The sequence below is a fragment of the Hydractinia symbiolongicarpus genome, chromosome 3 (genome assembly GCF_029227915.1).
Source record: "Hydractinia symbiolongicarpus strain clone_291-10 chromosome 3, HSymV2.1, whole genome shotgun sequence".
NCBI lineage: Eukaryota > Metazoa > Cnidaria > Hydrozoa > Anthoathecata > Hydractiniidae > Hydractinia > Hydractinia symbiolongicarpus.
In genome coordinates, this window is record NC_079877.1 from 24,290,092 (window position 1) to 24,312,031 (window position 21,940).

General features: G+C 33.7%; 2 protein-coding genes across 2 annotated transcripts; one reads left to right on the top strand and one right to left on the bottom strand.

The window, feature by feature from the left end:
- Positions 1-233: 233 nt before the first annotated feature.
- LOC130636373 (ankyrin repeat domain-containing protein 42-like) lies at positions 234-19,527 on the bottom strand. Its single transcript, XM_057446069.1, has 17 exons — positions 19,408-19,527; positions 19,169-19,326; positions 18,975-19,082; positions 18,605-18,650; positions 18,453-18,526; positions 18,266-18,343; positions 17,906-17,963; positions 17,601-17,698; positions 17,050-17,119; positions 16,634-16,666; positions 16,415-16,540; positions 6,147-6,203; positions 5,824-5,916; positions 5,561-5,626; positions 4,427-4,553; positions 1,767-1,908; positions 234-856 (listed from the first exon to the last, which is right to left on the bottom strand). The coding sequence occupies exons 1-17, from the start codon at positions 19,412-19,414 to the stop codon at positions 344-346; spliced, it is 1,854 nt and encodes a 617-aa protein (XP_057302052.1). The 5' UTR covers positions 19,415-19,527; the 3' UTR covers positions 234-343.
- On the top strand, positions 10,920-15,844 carry LOC130636372 (uncharacterized). Its single transcript, XM_057446067.1, has 3 exons — positions 10,920-11,225; positions 11,585-12,532; positions 12,902-15,844. The coding sequence occupies exons 2-3, from the start codon at positions 11,653-11,655 to the stop codon at positions 15,196-15,198; spliced, it is 3,177 nt and encodes a 1,058-aa protein (XP_057302050.1). The 5' UTR covers positions 10,920-11,225; positions 11,585-11,652; the 3' UTR covers positions 15,199-15,844.
- Positions 19,528-21,940: the final 2,413 nt, after the last annotated feature.

The following is a 21,940-nucleotide window of genomic DNA, read 5'->3' on the forward strand; positions in this document are numbered from 1 at the left end:
TTCCAGGGTGCCACAAAATTAAAATGGTGACATTTGTTATGACGGAGTCCAAGGATAAAAAATAATAATATTTTTCAAATTTATGGAAACGCTGCTTCATATTTGGGATACTAGGAATTTTAAAAGCTCACCAACAAAATTTGTGTCAGTCTCGAAGAATTGTCACTAGCTTGCTCCTTAAAAAGGCCAACGTTACACAAAAAATTTTGAAAATGTATATATCTTACATCGTATAGTGATAAATTAATTTATTTACAAATGTACACAAAATAAAAAGTTCAGTAATTAGTGCGAAAAATTAATAAAATTGCTTTAGGATATCTAAAAAAAAGTATAACCTTATTTAATCGTCCACTATTATTTCTTCGCTATCCGAACTAGAACGACTTGAAGCACTTCCCGATCGGGGTCGTTCATAGGGTTCGGGTGTAGCCACTTTCATAGTAGTACTTGATGGTCGCTCATCCGCCGCAGGAGTGACTGGTTTTTCTTCGTTGCTGCTCTCTGAATGGAGAGAGGATGTATCTTCTTTCCTCCGTAGTTTCTCCCACATGATGGCGTTTTCAATAGTGGTGAACGACTTTTCCGAATCAGCCGTTGCAGGACTCGCACGATGTCGGACCGCTGTTCGTGGTCGGTTTGGAGGCGTAGGTTTTTTTAAGTTGTTAGATGTTTTGGAATAGCTAGCAGACGCTGGTCGTACCTGGTTTCCATCTAAATTAGTTGATTTTGCGTTTAGTGGTTTGTATGAACCTGTATTCCGTTGCACCAAGAAGATGCCAGGTTGAACACTCTTTTTCTTCTTCTTTTTCTTCACTTGCTTCGGCGGTAATTCTTCCTCTGCCCTGAAAGGTGGCTAAAAATAGGCATGAGGTAAGTTCAAATACCTTCGAGGAAGAAGTTTTTGCAAAACTTATTTTCGCAATTTGAGACTCTTTTTGCAAATAATTTTTTCAAACACTATTAAATATGATATACTTTACGTTGCTGAAAAAACACACTTTTCTTGTTTTGAAAAATATATATTTAAAATGTCTCACAGAAACTCTTTTCAGTGCAAAAACTAGTTTTGTTTTGTTTTCTTCGAAAGAGCTTCCAATGCAAAAAGTTCCACAAAAACCATCTAATCAAAATATATGATCCTAAACCTTTGTTCAGAACAGTAGAATAGTAGTCATTTATTTTTATTTTTATTCAGTCAATGGTCGTAAGACAATAATTATTAAGGGCATCCAATCTGACCCCCTTCCCCCGACTCCTCTTCCTAGCTTAATTCTTTTACCAGTTACTTCAACTTGTAATTATTATTTTTGAGAAGAAGATACCCTTTCAACGCGAACTCTTATCTTCCATCTCCATGAAGCTTTCTTTTGGTTTTTTTTTCATAAAACATTTCCACTCAAAAAAAATATTTTAGGATTGGAAACTTTTTTAAGGCGAATAATTCGCTAAGAGAAACTACTTTTGCGAATCGGCCAAATTAGAAAGGGGTTAGTAGACATCCTCGATTCAACGATTGACAGCTTAGATCTGAAGGAACGTAAAAATTATCATACAAGAATTTTACAATTCTAAAAATTATTTCCCAATTTAAAGCGTACCTAAACTTTCGCACATTATGCCAAAATTCGCGAAATTGACGAAAGTTTCTTGCATTAAATTACGAGTTTATGCTTATTCTTACGTATACAATCTGACGTCCCAAACCTTAGTGGTACCTTAGAAGAATTGTATCAATTTGAATTTTGTTATAAAGAAGCACTCACCGTGACAGGTATCCTGCTTTGAGCATCTTCTAACTGTAAATTTAACTTATGAATATGTAAGCGCATTTTGTCTAATTGAGCTTCGAGTTTTTCGCGCTTGACTCGTTCGTATTCTAATAAGCTTTCGAGTTCGCGAATTTTTCTAAATACAAACATAAATATTAAAGCTAGGATGTGAACATTCCCGTCCCAGAGATATTTGAGATTAAACCGAGGTTTATCTCAAAGAACTCTGGAGTCGAGAATGGGGAGAGAACTAAAACATGGAAGAATCGACAACGAAAATAAATAATTCAAATAAGGCTTCTTATATGAATTATTCGAGAAAGTAGGGGACAAAAAGAAATTTTGAAAACTTGAAGGCAAAAGGTAGAAAAGTAAATAATTTACATGACTTTACTAATAAAGGGGGGTCTATGAAACACCTTGCAACACTTCAGACATTATTTTAACTGGACATTTATACTTTTGCTTATCAAATAAATTAGAGAGAAGTCAATTAATGGTGTTTCTCGGATTTTCCGAGATTCTACACGGGCGTTTATTACAGGGAGGACCCCCCGCCAAGTTAGAAAACGATGTTACGAAACACGAATATCAAATGCGATATAATTTTATCCACTTTGTTGCGACGGTTAAGTATAAAGGACGGGCGAACCCGTGGATTTTTCCACGGACAACGACTAGTCTCTATTATAATAGCCGTATTTTGTCTGTCTCTGCGCAACATGGCGGAGCAAGTAGCGAGACCCGCCGAAAATCCCCGCGGCCCTGCAGCTTTATTTCGAATCCCCGGCAGACCCCGTTTTTTTACCGGCCTTGCTTTGCCGCTCATTGTAATAAACCAATCACGAGGCTCCATTTTCACTAATGACCAATCCAAGTGCTTCGCGGCCTCAACATGCCGACGGGAGGAAACATGCTACCCCTAAGGCCATTTTGGTTTGGAAGTGATGGTGTGAAGTTTGTAGGTTTCCTTTCAATCCTTCTTATTTCTTCTGAGTACTTTTTATCCTATAGGATTATTTAGTTTGTTTTCACATGTTAAGGTGAATATTTCATCACATTTTCTTAATCTTAAACAAACCAATTTTAAGTTTTTGGCTAGCTACACAACGTACATTTTGAGGCAGCTAGCTATAGCTATCTTTATTTATTCCTATTCTTTTAAAGTTTTTATTCAGTTTGGTATATTGTTCTTTATTTTTATGTTGAAGTTGGGTCTACCTATCTAGCTCCTTTTAGCTCTACTTCTGGCTAAAAAGTGAAAGTAGCTAAATGCAGTTATAGGCAGCTACCAATTTTATTACTGCTATGAAAGCTTATGCTGAAAAATAAAATTGCTGAGTATATATTTTTTTAACTGAACTTGATAACGACAGGCGGTTTCCTGATTTTTTTTAAACTGAAGTCGCGATAAAGTTTTTTTAAAAATGGTGTTATGCCTATACTCATGTGCGACACAGTCTAGCTGTACTAAGCGCTTAGTTCGGTGGTAACAACGGGCTGTTTCCTGTGTTTCTGTTTAACCGAAGTTGTGATAACGTTTTTTACAGAAAAAAAGTACACACTGTTTACCTATACTAAGCGCTCAGCTTAACATTTTTTTGAACTTTTCCCGGGAACATTCCCTGAAAAATAAAGAAGGTTGGCCAGCTGCTTTCGCTATGACGGGGTAACATTGAATTGTAATCTGGGTTTTTATTTTACCTAAGTTGTTGAAAGTTATTTTTTGAATAGTATATTACACCGGAAACACCATAAAGTTGTGTGCACTTCACTTGATTTTCTACACACTATATGGCTGTAAGCGCTTTACCTGAATGTGTGGCACAGTTGACGGTTCTTATTAATCACTCAATCTTGTGTTGCTGGGTAACACAGCTACTTGTGGCTTAACCCGGCGTTTCAACAGAGTGTATTCTGTGTTTTGTAAACCAAAGCTTCAATAGTTTTTTTGAATAGGGTCTTAAGCCTAAACGCATGTGTCGCACGATTTACCTGTACTAAGTGCTCAGTCCAATGTCACAATTAATTTGTTAACCTTTACTGAAACTTATTTCGCAAAATAAAATAAAATTGACCAATTGTTTTTCCTATGACGGGGTAACAAATGGTTGTAAATTGTGTTTTTATTTTGGCTAAAGTTACAGTAGAGTTATATTTTCAAAAATACACTACAGCCGAAACACTATAGTGTTGTGTGCGCTTTACTCGATTAACGACATGCTGCGTACCTGTACTAAAGCGCTCCACCTGACCGTGTAGTATAGTTTACGGCTCTTATTAAGCACTCCACATAGTGTTCAATGGCGGGTCACACCTTGACCTGTGGCTTACCCCGGCGTTTCAACGCCGGGTTTCCCGGCTAGTCTCTTTAATAATAGTCGTATTTTGTCTGTCTGTCCGCGAAAGCCGCGTCCTGTTACGGAAACACGAAATGCGATACATAAAGGACGGGCGACCCCGTGGATTTTTCCACGGGTAACGACTAGTCTATATTATAATACCCGTATACGTCTGTCTGTATGTCTGTCACGCAAAATGGTAACCGCAATAGCGAGACACACAAAATGCGGCTAATAAAGGACGGTCAAACCCGTGGATTCATCCACGGGTTACCGACTAGTATAGAGGATTAACGGTATTTACAATAATACCTGCTGCATTCTTGTTCTTGTTTCAATTTTTTCTTATCTTCTTCCAAAACGCCACCAAGCTGTTGAAAATTTAACTTGGCAATTTCCAACTGTTCCGCTAATTCGGTAATTTTTCTTTGTGCACGACCTATGCAACGACGAGAAGTAAACATGAATTCGTATTGATAAAACCATTAAATTTTGGGCGTAACAATAAAATGATTTAATCGTTATGTTAACGGCAGCGACTTTACTTAATTTACTGTCGAAAACACAGTTTCAAAGTATGTATATAATAGTTATCGCACTTATGTTTTTGCTTTCTCACAGTTGAATGTTTTCAAGAACAATTATAGCCACTTACGTTGAGCTTTATAACAGTTTTATGATTGCAAATTTTTTGTCTTTTTTATGAATGAGTTTTATTCTTAATCCCCCGTAGAGTAAATAATTTGCTGACGGGAGCCATGGGTTAACGACTAGTTTGAAGGAAGTTTTGTAAATAAAACTCTTTTCTTGAGAACAGACGTGTTTTATAACAGTAAAATGTTAACTTTGAAAGAACAAAAATTGTTTTCCATAAAAAATTAATAAATGGTATAAAAACAACACACGTCGAAAATGCAAGAAATTTCTTTGCACGTTAATTCACCGTGTAAAAACGTAAAAGCAGATCTATACTTTGATACTTTTGTGTAAATCCTAAAATCTAGAAAAATACTATAATAACAAATAAATAACTATATTTTGCGTATCCACATATCTTCCTGGCAACATTTGACACAATTTTCATGGATGCATGGGGTGAAAAAAAGTTTTGGATGTTCTTACCAGTAAACATCAAAAATGAGATCTTTGACTCAACGTACTATAGTAGCAACAGCATTTTATAACCCACGCTTCAACATCTTAGAACTTAAAAAATATCTGTCATGACCAACAACAATATTTTTTCATGTTTTGAGTCCCTTTCTCACAACATACTACCAGCCGCGAACGATGAAGTTTGTTGTGATAAGAAAATAGTGATGCACAGGAGGTGTAGGACGGGCGATAATTTAAGGACCGGAATATGTACCACAGGCAAACCTGTCGATTTTTCCAAAACGCATACTTAAGATCTTACATTTCCAGTTAAAAAAAATTTTGGTTAACCTTTAGCCTCAGCTTTTATTTGAGTTTCATCTGGAATCATTTCTTCTACTTCTTCACTTTCGTCATCTATCAAAAGAAGATATTACTCGGTTGAGATATTCTGTTTAATTACTTTCACGTAACAACTTTCTAAGCTTGAAAACTTAAGGCTTAGCAGGTTCTTTTTAATTGGTGTTTTTAATTTCCTCACTCCACTCAAGACACCACGATGAAATATTTTTAAGAACGATCCAGCACCAATAAAATGAGAATACAGTATTTACCTGACTCTCCACCCAATATCTTCACGCAAGCCAACTGACCGAACCTCAAAGCAACATCTCGTGGAGTTTCTCCAGTTGAATTCATCAGATTTACTATATAAAAAGCAAGAATTGCAACGTCAATCTCCCAATCCCTGTTTATCTGGTTAAATTTTTGAATTCCGATAAATATTTTTTAATTTTTATATTTACTTCACATAATCTGTTTAGATTTGGTTGTGAAACTTTTAAATACTTGTGTACGGAAGGCGTAAATACATCTGGTTAGCTCCACAGTTTTCAGCATGATAATTTGTGCTGATTTCAAACGAAAGAGTACTTACTGTTTGCTCCTTTCTCGATTAACCATTTTAACACTTCCACTTGACCATTCCCTGCAGCTGGATAAACAAGAAGATAAACTGTCATCAAAACCTTAGGTCTCTTATATTAATACTCGTATTTTGTATTTTCAAAATGGTTGTGCCGCAGCTTTATTTTATACCCCCCGCAGAGAAACTTAATTTCTTTCCATAACAGGTGAAGAAGAATGCCCAAAAATACCGATGATACGGGAAATATTAGTACAACGGGAGAATGTCCACGGATTTTACGAATATTACGAATAAGAAACGCAAATTATAATAGTTCATGACAATCAACACAAAATAGTGTTCATCAGTTACCGCCCTTCCTACGCCTTGATGGCGTTAAATGGTGTTAATTGTTTGTGTTACGGTTTAGTTGTAACCATTTAAAAAATAACACACGTCACAGCTTGTGTCACCAAACAATAAATTTATATAGAAGGTCGATTTATCCTTTCTTGAACAAGAAGATAGTTTGCAACTAAATTGATCTATCGAATTATTTTCAAGAAAAAAATAAAAAGGGTACAAAAGCATTGAAACATACACGTAATAGAATTCTTCATTTATAACAGATAAATTATACAAATGGATGTGGTTAAACTCTCCTTGATCATAACCCTACAGTGCACTTCCTAACGCTGCCTTACAAAAATCCGTGTAAAAATTAACACCATCAAAGTTGAAGTATCTAGTCAACTTAGCGTGTTTTAAAGGTATCAAAATTGAATTTCTCTCGAAATAGGATTAGGCGAAAACAATTCCTCAGAGCAAACCCTGAATTCAAATTAACCAATGAACATCAACCATTTACAAGTGGATTTACAATTTTACAATCCGAATATTATATTTATCTGGGTAAGTAAAACCATTCGGTTGAAAGATTAAGAAAAACATAAGGGATTCTCCGATGTTAACCACGTAAGCGAAGAACAATACCAAGTAACCAATCAATAAGCGAGGTCAGCATTTGCACGCAGAATAAGATAGTCAGGTTATTTTTCTTACTCTCCCAGGATTTGAAACATTGCATTTTCAGGTCGATCAAAAAATTCAACAGATTTCTAGGTTTTTTTGCCAGACTCTAAATTTTTTTTTTCGAATAGCTTAGAAGGATTTGTTTCTCCAAGTGCAATTTTATTTGCGCGAATTTAATTTTACGGCTGACTAAGGATGTCCTGATATTGCTGAGTTTAGGATTGTTTTCCAAGTGTCCATGATCTCAGTTCCCAGCGTTCTAAATCCGACACTCGATGTGATTATTTTTCATCCCATTAATTATTTACTGCATGGTCGCGAGTTTTAATTAGTTGTGAAAAAGAAAATTCTTTACTCGATTCGATTTGAAACTGTGGTTTAATATTTTTACACAAGAAGAGAGAATCATTAATTTTTAAAATTCCGTTCAAACAAGCATTTTGTTACCAACGCAACAGTTACTATAGTAACAACACACTAAATTTCATCTCAGGCTACAAAATTGTTGGAGGTCATTTTATTCGTTCGATAAAGAGATTTAGTGTGTTCATAACGTTCTCATTTCATACTCAATACGCATTTGACGGGAAAAAAGCGATTGCACAAACGTACAGAATATAATATACGGCAGCTACCTTGTCTCCCAGGGTATTGTAGCCCCTTAGCTGTTATTACAGAGTAGCCCTGCTATCAACTTCATCAACAAGGCAAAATACCCTGGCAATGAGGTTGATACGGCAGCTGAATAGTGGGGTTTGCTTTATTTTGCGGTTCGCGTTCTTTGTGAATGGACACGCTCAAACACCAGTCTATCCAGTTTAATTTTGCTTTCTATGCAATAAAAAATCGTTTGAGCGATGTTATAGCTTACTATTGTTGTAAACGCCCATTTAACAGAAATTTTGAGACAAAAATTATTTTAATAACGTGGTTGTCAGTACGCATGATATGTTTCTATTAGAGTCTCGCTTGACCTGTTGCGATGTTTTTCTAAAATCATGAACGCAAAATAGAGAGGAATCCCCTGGCCATAGTCTACACGTAATTGATCCATAGCTAACCAAAGCAGGTATGTAAGCATGTTCGTGTTTGATTACAGGGGTCTTTACTGGCATGGACGCAACTTCGAAAAGCATTCTTGAACATCTATCTAGGAATATTTTCATTTTTTCTACTATGGCATAATATATCAGGTAAGAAGCAAAACATTAGATAAACTCTCTCCGAAATGTCACGTGATGTAACGACGAATCCATCGGTGGTAGACTTACGTTACGATTAAGACATTCGCCGTTACGAAGAATGCACTCTATGTTACGACAACATTATACGTTACGAAGAATGTACTCTATGTTACGACAACATTATACGTATAATTGCTTTGTATTACAACGATCATACATTAAAACCATTCAGAACATATAAACGTATTTTGAAACGTTTTACTGGCCTGTTTGTAAACTGCACAGAATGTCTTTAAGTAAGTTCTGTTAAGCGAACCGGTTTGTAAACCGCCATCCGTGTAAACGTGACACAACTACGCCATTCCAAAATTCTTTTGAAGGAGAATGTATATAAAAAAACTTTTTGATGTCTAATTTCTGTAAAAACTACAAAAGATGATTCATAGATTTTTGTTAAAAGTACTTATTATTGAAGCAAAAATTGGGGCAATATAACGACAGCGAGGAGAACTTAAATAGAAAAGAAAAATTAGAATATCATGCAGTCATTTATTCCACCTCTTGAACGCGTGGCGCCTGACCTTTAAATCCGACCAACTGCGCCTGCATAAGCAAAATGAAATCCGAAATGATTAAAAAAAAATTATCCCAGCCAGGACAACATGCCCATGAATTCAGAAACTGTGTTCCACAGTTGAATATTGTTTCAAGTTCAGCCATTCAGGTTCCTTATTTCTTCCATCAGGTTCATTAAGGATTTTTATATTCAAGTTCAACATACATTCGAAGTTTTTTTTTCTATTATGATATTTAGTTTTTTTAAGTAGCTTCATCTTGTGTCCAACAAAATCTTATTGGGGAATTGCTACCAGACGTTGACCCTAAAAATGCTAGTCTACACAATGGGAAATGGTTTTATACCGCTGTACCTATTCAATTACATTTCCCAACAACATGTGACACAAATACTGCCACAGTCTAACTCACTTGGGTTTTGTCTTTTATGGCAAAATCAACGGGTTCGTGATTACGAGAGACAAGTTCCCTGATATTTTTACAATGTGCACCACAATTCAATGTTCTAGCCGTTATTGCATATTTATTATAAAATGCAAAGATGTAGCTACATCTCGCAGGTTGAAGTTCCTTATTTGTGCTAAATGTTTAAAACGTCAGAACGTTTCTACTCTAACAATTCCAAAAATCTTTGGCGTATGTATTACGTAATCGTCACCAATTTCGCCTGTGTAAGGAGACTCTCTGGTCTCAAATAATCACAGGTGTTGAAATAGCATTACTGCATTTTCAAATATCTAAAATGTTGAGCTTCAAATGAAAAACAAGGACGGATGCTGGAATAGGAATGTCCTTGGTGAATTATTGTCAAAGAAGAAAGATAAAACTATTGGAGACCTGCAAGTACTAAGCGAGCTTTTCTGCACCACGTAAGACTGCGTACTAAGCCTGTAGAACATATGATGGCTGAACAAAAAAAAACGCTGAATACAAAAATATTGAACCTAAATAATTGGACAAGTATTTTGGACCTGAACAAAAAAGACTATAAATTACCATGCTACTTCTCACCGTCTCATAGGGGATGTCAAAAATGTCGAACCTGTAAGTAAATTGAACTGACGTCAGAGCGACAGTGCAAAGAAATTGTGGCTATGCCATATCTTACAGTGTTACAATGGTGTAACCATCGGCTCACACTTTTTCAGTGTGATATATGAAAATGATTCAGCTGTCGATGATCTTTGCAATGGTTGTTCAGCTGTAGGGTACCAACCAGGACGCACTTAGTTGACCTAGTATTTTATGTACTGTGGTAACTACGAATATCTTAAAACACGAAACAGCACATCTTACAATAATAAATTTACCATAGCGACACCCGTCACCAAAGGAAGCAATGCTACACAATTTTTAAGAAAGTTACCAAGTTTCAAAGAAGTATGGTAAGATATGAAAAAGTCAGGAAGAAACTTGCACCCTTCCCACGCCGTTGCTCAAGCAGAAAGCTTACAAGAGTAACGGGTTACAACGCTTATGGCAATACTCTACGTATCTAAAATCATTCTGTATTTTAATGCATGCGAAAAAAAGCCAAAACAATTCTGACATGTAATTATTACAACGAGGTCCAATATTTTAGTTTATTAACAACTGCAATATTTATAAAGTATGGGGAATACGACAAAACCCACGCAGAAAATATTAAGTATACATACATAATGCGTTACACTTACTAAAATTTTCCGAATTTATCAAAATGTTTCGATATGAAGCGAAACCAGTATATTATTTTTAAAAGATACGCAAAAAATGAGCGGCTTTTTCCAGGCCTTTTCACAAGTAATTTGCAGAAAAATAGATTGTTACTATTTTTTTTCATCTTGGAGAGTTAAATTCTAAAAAAGCATTATTTTTGTTTGTGTTCTTTGTTCCAAATTTTTTAAATGTTACAAATAAAACCTTCAAAAGCTTTTTAGTTTTACATATGGAATACGCAAAGAAATCAAGTGGATTCCAGGTTTTTTTAGCTTTGGTTCTCACCTTCAAATTTGTTAAACCTTAAAGTGAAGATAAAACAATTTAACAAACAGCATAGACATTGAAGAAACAAAATAAAAAAAATGAATGAAGAATGAAATATATATTCAACCATTTTTTTTTCTAAATGAATCTTTAAAACCACAATTTCTAAGTATGATCACTGAATAGGGCACATTGAGTTTGCAGCCTCCACTCTAAAGCACAAACATCTATAATTCATCTACGAAAATGACTAAAGATCATATAAATAAACCACAAGTTAACAAAAAAAAAAAAGTTTAAAAATTTGTCACACTCTCGCAGAACTGAAAATGATTTCATTGTTGCAGTAAATGTAAGTAACATTTTTTTTTAATTTGACTGTTGTTGTTGGTACCTAAGTTGGAATAGGTGCCCATATAGCAAAAGTAATCGATTTCAAGCACTGCTAAAAATTGTCAGCTGGTTATTTGTCAAAATTATCAACCATAAATCTTTAGTCACGAACCGTTTTAACATTTCTTGAATAATGGTAGAGGTAAAATGTCTTTATTAAAATTATTCGTACCTATAAAGTTTGGCGCGAAACTTAGGAAAATAATTTTAAGTAATACATTTCAATACAACAACAAAATAATAGATTTCTCATTATTCTCAATCAAGTCTTGCCTATTAGGTTTAATATATTTTTAATGAACTAAATACAACTTATAGGTATCAATGTTATCATTGCAAAGTGCAGGTGAACGTATGAGCAGCACTACCATGGAGAGTATATAAGCATGCTTCTCACAAGGATTTTAAAGGAACATGAATACTGGTTACGCTTAACTGCTTTATTGTACCATTACAGAGCAGAGCTTTATAACAATATCCTCCATCGCTCGTGCAAACTACCCACAGATCCTGAAAAACTGTACGAAAAGTTCACCCATAAACGACATCATATTAAATACTATCTAAAGCGACAAAAAATAACACAAGAACAATTTGATCTTATCTATCCAAAATCAGGAAAAGTTGACATTCATAAATTCGATATCAAGACTTTTGTATTTGTGGTACGCCACTTTACGAAGTTAAAGCCGAAGGGAGGTTGGGTGCTAGTTAGTAGGTTGCACAGAGGTGACAAAAGTAAGGGTGCGCAACTGGTTGAACTGGAGAGTTTCATAAATGAGAATCTAGATTCGAACGAGCCCATCATGTTTCATAGATTCGATGAAGATTGGGCGGAGTTAATGTATATTCTAAAAACTTTAAAAATGAAAACTAAAACAGCGCATGGTTTGAAAAAATGCCAGCTTAGTCGCACATATATTCCACCAGAGTATACACCCGCCATTATGAAAGCACAGTTTGAGTTCATCAAAACAAACCAGCGAATGAATACATTAGCTATACGCAATCTTGACATAGACGACGAAGAAGATGAAAACAAAGGTGCCATCTTTAATTTGCAAAATCAAAATTCCAAAATTGCAGAACTTCTGAATTTACTGGAAGGTTTTATAAACACAAAAAACGTATCGTGGAAAGCTGTGTTTGAAAAACTAAGCGAAATAGACAAACTGTTAGTTGATTTGAAAAACGACATTGATTTTTTAAAAGAAATGATTCACCTAGGACATGAAGCATCGCACATGACAGAAGAGGTCAGCGCAGGTAAGTTGCTGTATATAGATTTACTAAAACAGAATTGAAAAAAAAACATACGACCCATTTTTTTAAAAAGAATGATTTTGTTCTCTTCTTTTTACTGTAACGATTATACAAGTTAAAAAATCAAACACGTAATGCTAACTAAGATAAGTTTTCTGTGAAAAACAGAAAAGCAAAATACATTTACGTCGGGTGTTGTTGATAGATTTTAGTTTGTCGGCATTCCGTAAAGAAACTACACTGACAGTACCTTCCTATAATAAAAAATAGCATTGTTATTTTCGCTTGACGGAACACTGATTCCAGTGAAATCTTCTGATAGAAAAAAGAGCATCTTTCACGTATAATCGTTTTCTTTTCTTATCTATGCAGAAGCAGACATCGATACTAAAGTTCGGTTGGGAATGAAAAAATTAAAAGCCACGTATGCTTACGCTGTTAGCAAGGATCAGAATTTAAGCGAGAGCAGTTGTTGCAGTCAACCATACACTGAACAAGAGCTCCTACGCAAACACATCGTTCAAAGGAGATCATCCTTTAACAGCACTTTAAATGGCCGCAACAACCACGACGTGTACAGAGAAGCTAGCGTACAATTAGATGATATATTTAAGCCGAATAATTATGTAGTGTTACGAGGTGCATCTGGAATTGGCAAGACATACACCATACGTGAAATCGTAACAGAATGGACGCATGGGTGTATTTACGATGAAGTCAAATTTTTATTCGTCATCAATTTCACAGATCTGCAAGAGCAAAGTTTTGAAAATCTAGAGAGAGTTCTCACGCGTTTTTATCCCCATATTTTCGAAGTAATATCATACGAAGAGATTATATCCAAACCAAACCAAATGCTTCTGATCATTGATGGCTGGGTACATCACGACGGGTTTAAATACACACAGATTAACGACAATGAAGTTATTAGCGCTCTGGAGGAGGTTCAGGGAGGTAACATCGAGGAGTTTGACATTTTAAAATGCTTAGCTAAAGCAAATATCCCCCAAGGTGAGCTTTTCTCACAAAAAATGATCATCACAGCCCACCCAGACGATTTCGACACGTTGAAAAAAACATTCGGAAACATTAACTTTAGCATTGTTGACGTGGTTGGATTCAGCAACGAAAACATACAAAATTACACCATGAATTTCTTTTCAAACCAAAAGCAATTTCTCAGAAGATTGAAGGTGAAAATGAATGAAAATGAAGAGCTACGGCATATGGCAAGCATTCCGTCCAATTTGTACACTATTTGCTATGTCCAGCGAACCAGCAACATCATGAACCAATACAAGACCACGACAGAGTTATATTTGTCCAAACTGATTGCATTAATCAAAGAATGGGATGACGACTTCAAACCCATTAATGACGCTATAGATTTAATAGAGAAACCAGTAATTGTGTCCGCCATTATAGAAGCATCACAGCTATCATATCGTGACCAAATGAGTAGAGAAGACTCATCCAATAATCTGAATGAGTACAACATCCAAATTTTCTTGACAAGTATCTACCTTTTCATGATGAATATAAGTCCATTGGAAATGCTACAAGACGTTAGGTTGAAGGAGTGTCTACCCTTCGTGGCTGGTCTGCACGGAATTGCATCTTCCACCCCTACATCAGCACCAACTCTAGCTCAAACATTCGTGCATTGCCTAGATACAGTGCATAACAAAAATTTTATCGATGACCTCTTCCAAACGTATTTGCGACCAACTAAAAAGCTGAAGGAACTGACATTCCAAAATGACTTTATATGGTTCTTACATTGTTACTACGAGTCTAAGGGATTCCTAACACCAAAACTTAGCTTTAAATCAGTTAAATTAACCTTCGTACTGCATAACATGCTACCAATGGATGTTGGCCATTTTATTCACTTCTTAAACCATGAATGGTATCAACTAAACATAGAGAAATTTGACTTGCATACACATCAACCAATCACAACCAAGCAAATGGAGAAGCTAGCCGTTCACCTATTAAGTACGCCGCGTGTGAAGATTGACATAAAAATGATTGATGGAGTCTCAGAAACTTTCAAAAATGTTGTGGATAAATGTCAGAATACAAAAGAGTTTCGCGTTGAATTAAAGGAACTTGAGCTTTCTGAAAAGAGCGAGTTAGAACGCAGCATATTTATCGATTTTACGTGGTTGTTAAAATTCAAAAGTCTCCATTTGAATCTTAATACATCGCAAGTTTCCGAACTGATGGCTAATCTCAAGAGAGCTATACCGAACGCAATTGACGCAAACATGCCCATACAGTTATCTACGTTAAAGTTATCCATCCCTGCATCGTATGAAAAATTAGTCACTGCTATTTTAACTTTGTTGGAAAGCTTCATATACATCAACAGACTGGAGGTGGAAATCACAGGCGAATTAGAATCAAAACTGCCAGACCGACAAAGTCCATATCGCGGACACAAAAGAGAAAAGAGAAGTATGGAAAGTACGGACATGTATACGATCAAACACGCATTACATAATGCTTTACGTGACCAAGTGGTTCCACGAAACTTGCAAAGGTTAAAGGTTAAAGACCATAACTGCAACTATGAGTTCATTATAAACAACGCAACACGACAAATTAGCTTCGTTCTAGACGACGACGAAGAATGCTATGTTGACGTCGAATTGTTTAGATTCTAATGCAAAAATATACTTTTTATTCGTTTTGAAACAAAATATCCATTGTACAGGCAACCCTTTAAGTTGTACAAATTTACGTGCATTACCTCATAATATCTTACATCCATTGAAATGCTTTTTAGGCACTATTTTTTTCAAAAAGATTTAAAAACTCTTTATTGAATCATTTTCTGAATGTTTGTGTCTACCACTCATTAACAGATAGTGATATGCATACAGTATACAGCATACATCCTCTAAATCGAACATGGAAGGAATAGAAATGTATTCGAACATACAAATGTTCGAATTAAACAGCACAAAAAAGAGTTTCATAAAGCAAGGGACGGAAAGATTTGTTTGAAATAACACATATTCGAATTAACGACATTCGAATTAGCGGATGTGTGCTGTAATATAAAATATTTGTTTTTCATCTTTAAAAAATTCTATTTCTGATGATCAAAGTATGGACTAATTACCGTCCTCTATGTAGATACTCTCTAAAGTTTTGACTGTATTTTTGTCTGTGAGTGGGACTTTTCCATTTATTGAAAGTGTTCGTCTTTTGGATAGACTGGACTAGACGTTAATTGTAAATAGTTATATACCCAATGTAGAGATCGCTTTACTTTTGATTTCTAAATAATTAGACAACCATAGGAAATACTAAGTACAAATTTTATCCACCTTTATTTGTTATTTAATAATCCAATAACCTTTCGGTTTCTAAAGTTAGACGTTTCATCATATTTGACCATTGATTACTTTCAAAACACGAGACAATAATTCAATGTTTGAAAAATTATTCAAACTACAATGTGAATATTCTGAGTAAACACTTAAACCTCGCTTTAAAAGCAACATTTTTAGTTCCCCTGTTCTAGGTTAAAATCCTAAACATAGGTTTGTGCAAAAGGAATTGTCAACGTTAACACAGAATGCGGTAACCAATTAAACGACGTCGTATAGATAAGAACAATAAACCTTAGAAACAACGTTAATTTTGAAAAATTTTATTATTGTGCACATATTCTTAAAAAAAAGCAAGTTTCATATCTGTGACACCTACTTGTTTAAAAATCAAGGCTGGGGGTTTCAACTGTCAATGGTTGTTATCATAAAAAAATTACTTCTTAGCATAATTTTCCTTGGTTTTTCATAATTCCTACCCTTTCACTAGAGATGTCAATGAAGAGGTAAACAAATACGACTCTCTTGCTAATAAAAAACTTACCTTTATGAGCTGGTGTGCTTCCTTTTTCGTCTCTCTCATTGACAGAAGCAACACCAGTTTCAATGACCATTTGCAAATATTCAATATCTCCCTTGTATGAACTGTTATGAGCTGGAAACGCCATATCTGAAAAGCAATTAAATTTTTTTTTACTTCAAAAAACCAATAGAAATTTCTTATTACGCTGACACCTTCTGATAACGAAAAAAAGCTACTTACTTTCAGAAACCTCTGGATGATCAATGTCATACTCTAAATCGAAAATAAGTTTTTAACGTTAAAAAAAAATTGTTTTTAAAGAACTAGAACATATTTGTAAATTTGTTATTTAGTGCTCTTATACAATCTTGATAATTTTTTTCATGTCAAAAAAGGCCTCAAACATTAGGGTTGACTTTCATTGTTTTTTATTTTATACATTTTTGGCGATAGCTTTCAGCATACACATTAGATTTTTTTGTTTGGCCGCAAACCTGTCTTTTAGCAGCTTCGAAAGTCGATATAAGTCCTCATAGACATCTTTTTAAACAAAAAATGAAAATTCCGAAAATGCTGCCATCTTTAGTACAACAGAGATTTAGCATATAAATAATAAAAAAAAAAACAGAAATAGCAAATCATAAAAGCACACAAACCAATTCCATTTAGATATTCTATGCAGTTGCTTTTAAGATGTTGATTGGCAATATCCCTTGGTGTATCACCCTAAATAAAAAAAAACAATGCCAATACTGCAAGTTAGGGTATTTTACTCACAAAACGTATTTTTACTGAAAATTTGAAAGCATACTTTGTTAAAATTATGGAAACAATATTTAAAAGTAAACACTATGGCAAACCGATCTTATTCCCAAGAACGGCTAGCTAGAGTGTTTTCTGTTATTCAGAAGAATTATGTTTATGTTAATTTAGAGTTCATAACATTTTAACTCAAGTTTGTCTACAGACTGTACAAATTAACTTTCATCATCTGAGATATTAAAACTTTTTCCAAGAAAAATAACTGACTAAATGGTAAAAGAGAGAGTTAATAAAATTAAAAATATAAATATAAATATTTAATTCGACATATTGCAGGAGTTTCTGTTTTTAACACTTTCATATTATCCCTTATAGTATTAGTCTTTTCCTAAAGATGGAACATGCACATGTAACAGCGAATTGTAGCCAATTTTAGAATTTTTACCTGGTCATTTCTTGCTCTTACAACCCTTTCAATGTTCGGTGATGAAGCAATCAGAAACTTCAAACAAGGTATATGGCCTTCACCAGCTGCCAAGTGAGCTGAAAACAAAATAATAACAGGATAAGAAAGTATAAATGTCATGACAAACACTAAAACAACCAAGCACAAGATATATCCAGAATAAAAATACAATTTAAGACAAAAAAAGGAGGGGTGTAACTTTCATTCCAAAACTTCTAGGTTGACAAAAAAAATATAGAAAAGCTTTTAAAATCTTCATTATTTTCATTAATATCGGAACATACCGGCTGTGTTCCCATTTAAGTCAAGCGTATCTGTCTTGCATTCCCATTTTATAAGTAACTGCAGGAGAAGTAAAAATAAAATAAGACATGTTAGTAAAAAAGAAACGTAAAGTGAAATTTTAATAAAATTGCCCAACAGAAATGCATATATATTAAGTTATAAAAAAGACAAGAATGAGGTAAAAGTAACAATAAAAAGAACACAGAGTTCGTAATTGTCAACATGCTTACCCCTTTTCATTTGCATATTAAAGGTATAATAACCTATTTTACAAACACAAAAAATTTGGGAAGTTTTAATAACTATTTCTACTTCTCAAATTTATGACTGGTTTTATACAGTTAATAAGCAAATTTTACCTGTAAACATCCTAATCTTCCATGAAATGCTGCAGTATGAAACACAGTCCAGCCAATATGATCTCTTGCTTCTAAATCCTAAAGATTTAATTTACCTAATAGGTTAGAAATATATATTTCTCATATAACTTGTTAGAAATAGAAGCAAGCAATGTATAATAGTATAATAAAAGTGTTTTGTACTCACAACTCCTTTGCGTAAGATTTCTTGTAAAGTTTGAGTGTTGCCATGAGCGGCTGCTAAATGTGCCACTGTTTTCCCTATGAAAAAGCAAGTAAATTCTAAATGTTGCAAAAGTATATATATATTGCAAAAATTTACATATAACACAAAAGTACCTCTGGCGTCAACAAAACCCATGTTTGCACCATTTGATGCTAGGGCCTAAAAAGATGATTAAAAGGGAAGTAGTGAAGGTTGTAAAAAAGTAAAAGAAATTTACCATATTCATAAAATTTCATATTCTCAGATAAAAGAGGCACAAGGTTTAGCAAGAAAAAATTCGCATACATTATAACAGATTATGGGAAATTAAAAAGAATGCATTTCATCTTAAAACTTTATATTTAAAACGTATGTTATTCTGTAGGTCCAAAATTATGAGGAGAAAGAAAACTTCTTGTTAAACAGCATTATAAGCATCATTTTCACCTTAAATTACTTAAGTTAAAACTTTTTTAATTATCTACTTAGAACCAATCTGTTTACTTGCAAACATGTACTTCGTCCTCTTATAGCAGCAATATGAGAAGGAGTCCAGCCTTCGTTTGTCTGGTGGTGCAAATCTGCATCATGCCAGAGCAGCCAATGCAAGCACTAGAAATATTGAAATATTATATAATCAAGAAAAATATAGAGAACAAAAAACAGAATTGACAAAACACAAACAAAAAGATTTAAACCTCAAGAGATCCATAATGTGCTGCCCAGTGTAATGCAGAAAATTTGAATTTGGGATCAACACCATTGATATCTGCACCTTGTTGTATCATTCTTTGCAACTCGATCACATCTCCATGTTTCACAGCTTCATGGATGTTGCTGAAGTACTTCTTCTCACCTGAATAAATACATAGCTAATTATATTAACAAATACAGTGTAAAAGAGCAATCATTATTGTTAGAATTGATTTATACATACTTGGCATTGTTATGCACTTAATGATGATGATGATGATGACAATTTTTCTTCTATACTAATTTGAGCAAAAGGTTTTAAGATTATTTCTATTACGTAAACCATGTATCAGTATACATGTAAAACCAACAGTAAAATTTTTTTATTCTCAATAACAGTCAAAATTTGAGTTTATTACAAAAAAAAAAGTTCACATAACTAAGTACATCCCTTTCACTGTTTATTACCATTGTTCAGCTGTTGCATTATTATATGTTACAGTACAGTCCAGATGTAAGCGTATGCGTACGCTCAACATGCAAAAATAATTGCTTTCATTAAAAAAAACAATAGGATAGCGAGTTCCTTTCAAATTGGGCGAAAATAATTGCTTCCTGTTAAAAACAAAAGCATAGCAAGAATAAATTAAATAAACTCAGCGCGAGAATAAATTAAATGCGAAAGCCATTGAATTTTTATTTTTTTCAACAATGAAACTAATTATAGTAACGTGATTTTAATTTTGTTTTTTTTAAAAAACACAAGCTCTTTTAAAAAACAACAAATCCAATGATCTAAATATTTTTAAAAAAAATAATGCTACTTTAAAACTTTCAGTAATATTTCTTTATCGTCGAAATATATTTTTTAACATGCGAAACTTTTAAAAGTTCTTTTTATAAAAAGCAACATTTAGAAACGCAAACGGAAAAACCCTACGTTCGGGACTTTTCCCTTTGCGATAAGATTTCGAAAGCAAACTAAATTTTAATACTGAAGAAAAAAAATCTAAAAATATAACTTTTGAAATGCGATCTAAAAAAAAATTTCTATTGCTGTTTTTCGTTTTTAAACTTTTAAAATGCGATCTTAAAAAACATTTCTATCGCCGTTTTTCGTTTTTAAACTTTGAAAATGCGATCTAAAAAAACATTTCTATCTCCGTTTTTCGTTTTTAGACTTTTAAAATGCGATCTAAAAAAAACATTTCTATCGCCGTTTTTTGTTTTTAAACTTCTAAAATGGGATCTAAAAAAAACATTTCTATTGCCGTTTTTCGTTTTTAAACTTTCGAAATGCGATCTAAAAGAACATTTCTATCAGCACTTTTCGATTTTAAACTTTTGAAATGCAATCTAGAAAAACATTTTTATCGCCTTTTTTCGTTTTTAAACTTTTAAAATGCGATCTACGAAAACATTTCTATCAAAATTAAAGTTTCAATCTTTGTTAAAATATAATAATTTCTTTCGCTTAAAAGCTTTATTTAACCTGCGCAACCAACAATGCCTTCTCGCTAGTTTATTTAGTTTCCACGCAAAACTTCTGTTTAATAAAAATATTAAACAATGGCTCTTCGTGTCACATTGATAGAGTTGATAACATTTGCAATTATGCTATTGGTTAACACTATTTAACAATAGTTACGCGCAGTTATAATAAGCTGTTTTTTCTTCAATAATCTTTTGTTTATTACGCGCAAGTTAATGACTTACAAGACTTGCAAGATAATTAATAAGAACAAAAGACAAACAACTACCGCCTCCGAGAAAAAGGTGTGAAACTTGAGCGTACACGTACGCTTACATCTGGACTGTACTGTATGTGTCCAACCAGTTAGTTTTTCATGCATACTTATATACTAAGCCTATACCAACTGTTTATGAGGACGTTACTTGAGAGAATTGACTGACATCAAAAGTATTGCACAAATTTGCAAGAACAATGTGTTGACTTAGGTCAATATTTTCCACTAATACTCAAAATAAACAGTTAATATATGGATTATTGCCTAGGTTAACTTCAAAAAAAATTTGAATCAAATTCTATTCCATTTGTTCATGTTTTTTCTTTTCCCTCATAAAAAATGGCATACTCGAATATTTGAATTCAAGTTAAGAAATAAAAATAAAAAAAAGGTTAGACTTATACTTAAAAACAAACAAAAAAGGAAACACACACAGCCAAAAAATCAGGCTATGTTCTAAATAAATTTAACAAGTTCCTAATTTTAATGGCTGTAGTCATCAATCAAAACTCTTTGTTGTTTGGGATGAAGGTTGTTTATAAAAGTAGGTGTATTAACATGCAGATTTAAGTTTATGTTAAAGTGCAATTTTAAAAGCTTCCTCATTAAAATATTAGTGTTACCCAATTCCAAATCTAATAAAACAAAGCAAACAAATGCTATTTTTTGCTAGCTAGGTACACATTTCTGAAAAGGAAGTACTGGTTATTAGAAAATAACTAAACTTTGACAAATTTTGGGAAGTAGTTAACTACCTATATGATTAGCTATATCTACTAAACTTAATTGACAAAACTAGACAAAGAGAGCTTAATTTCTTTACATTTCAACAGTTTATTTAGTATTTTTATATTCCTCATTTATCTTCACAAAGAGTTTCTGAGCAGTAGTAGCCTAGTTAATGAACCTTTTTTCGAGGTTATAAACTGCAGCCCGCCCTAACTATTCTGAAAAATTATGCTTGTTGTTGGGGCTAGACAAGCGCGATTTTTAAAGTTCTAGAGTCTTAATTCAGTTAGCAGGAGTAAA

Bases quoted from the DNA above. Each gene is read 5' to 3' on its own strand.
- LOC130636373 (XM_057446069.1), bottom strand. The intron at 18,527-18,604 runs GTACTTTTGTGT...GCTTTTTCATAG, and splicing joins GGGTTTTGTTGACGCCAGAG to GGAAAACAGTGGCACATTTA. The intron at 6,204-16,414 runs GTAAGTTTTTTA...TTGTTTATCCAG, and splicing joins AAGCACACCAGCTCATAAAG to CTGCAGGGAATGGTCAAGTG.
- LOC130636372 (XM_057446067.1), top strand. From the start codon at position 11,653: ATGCTTCTCACAAGGATTTTAAAGGAACATGAATACTGGTTACGCTTA. The intron at 12,533-12,901 runs GTAAGTTGCTGT...TTATCTATGCAG, and splicing joins GACAGAAGAGGTCAGCGCAG to AAGCAGACATCGATACTAAA.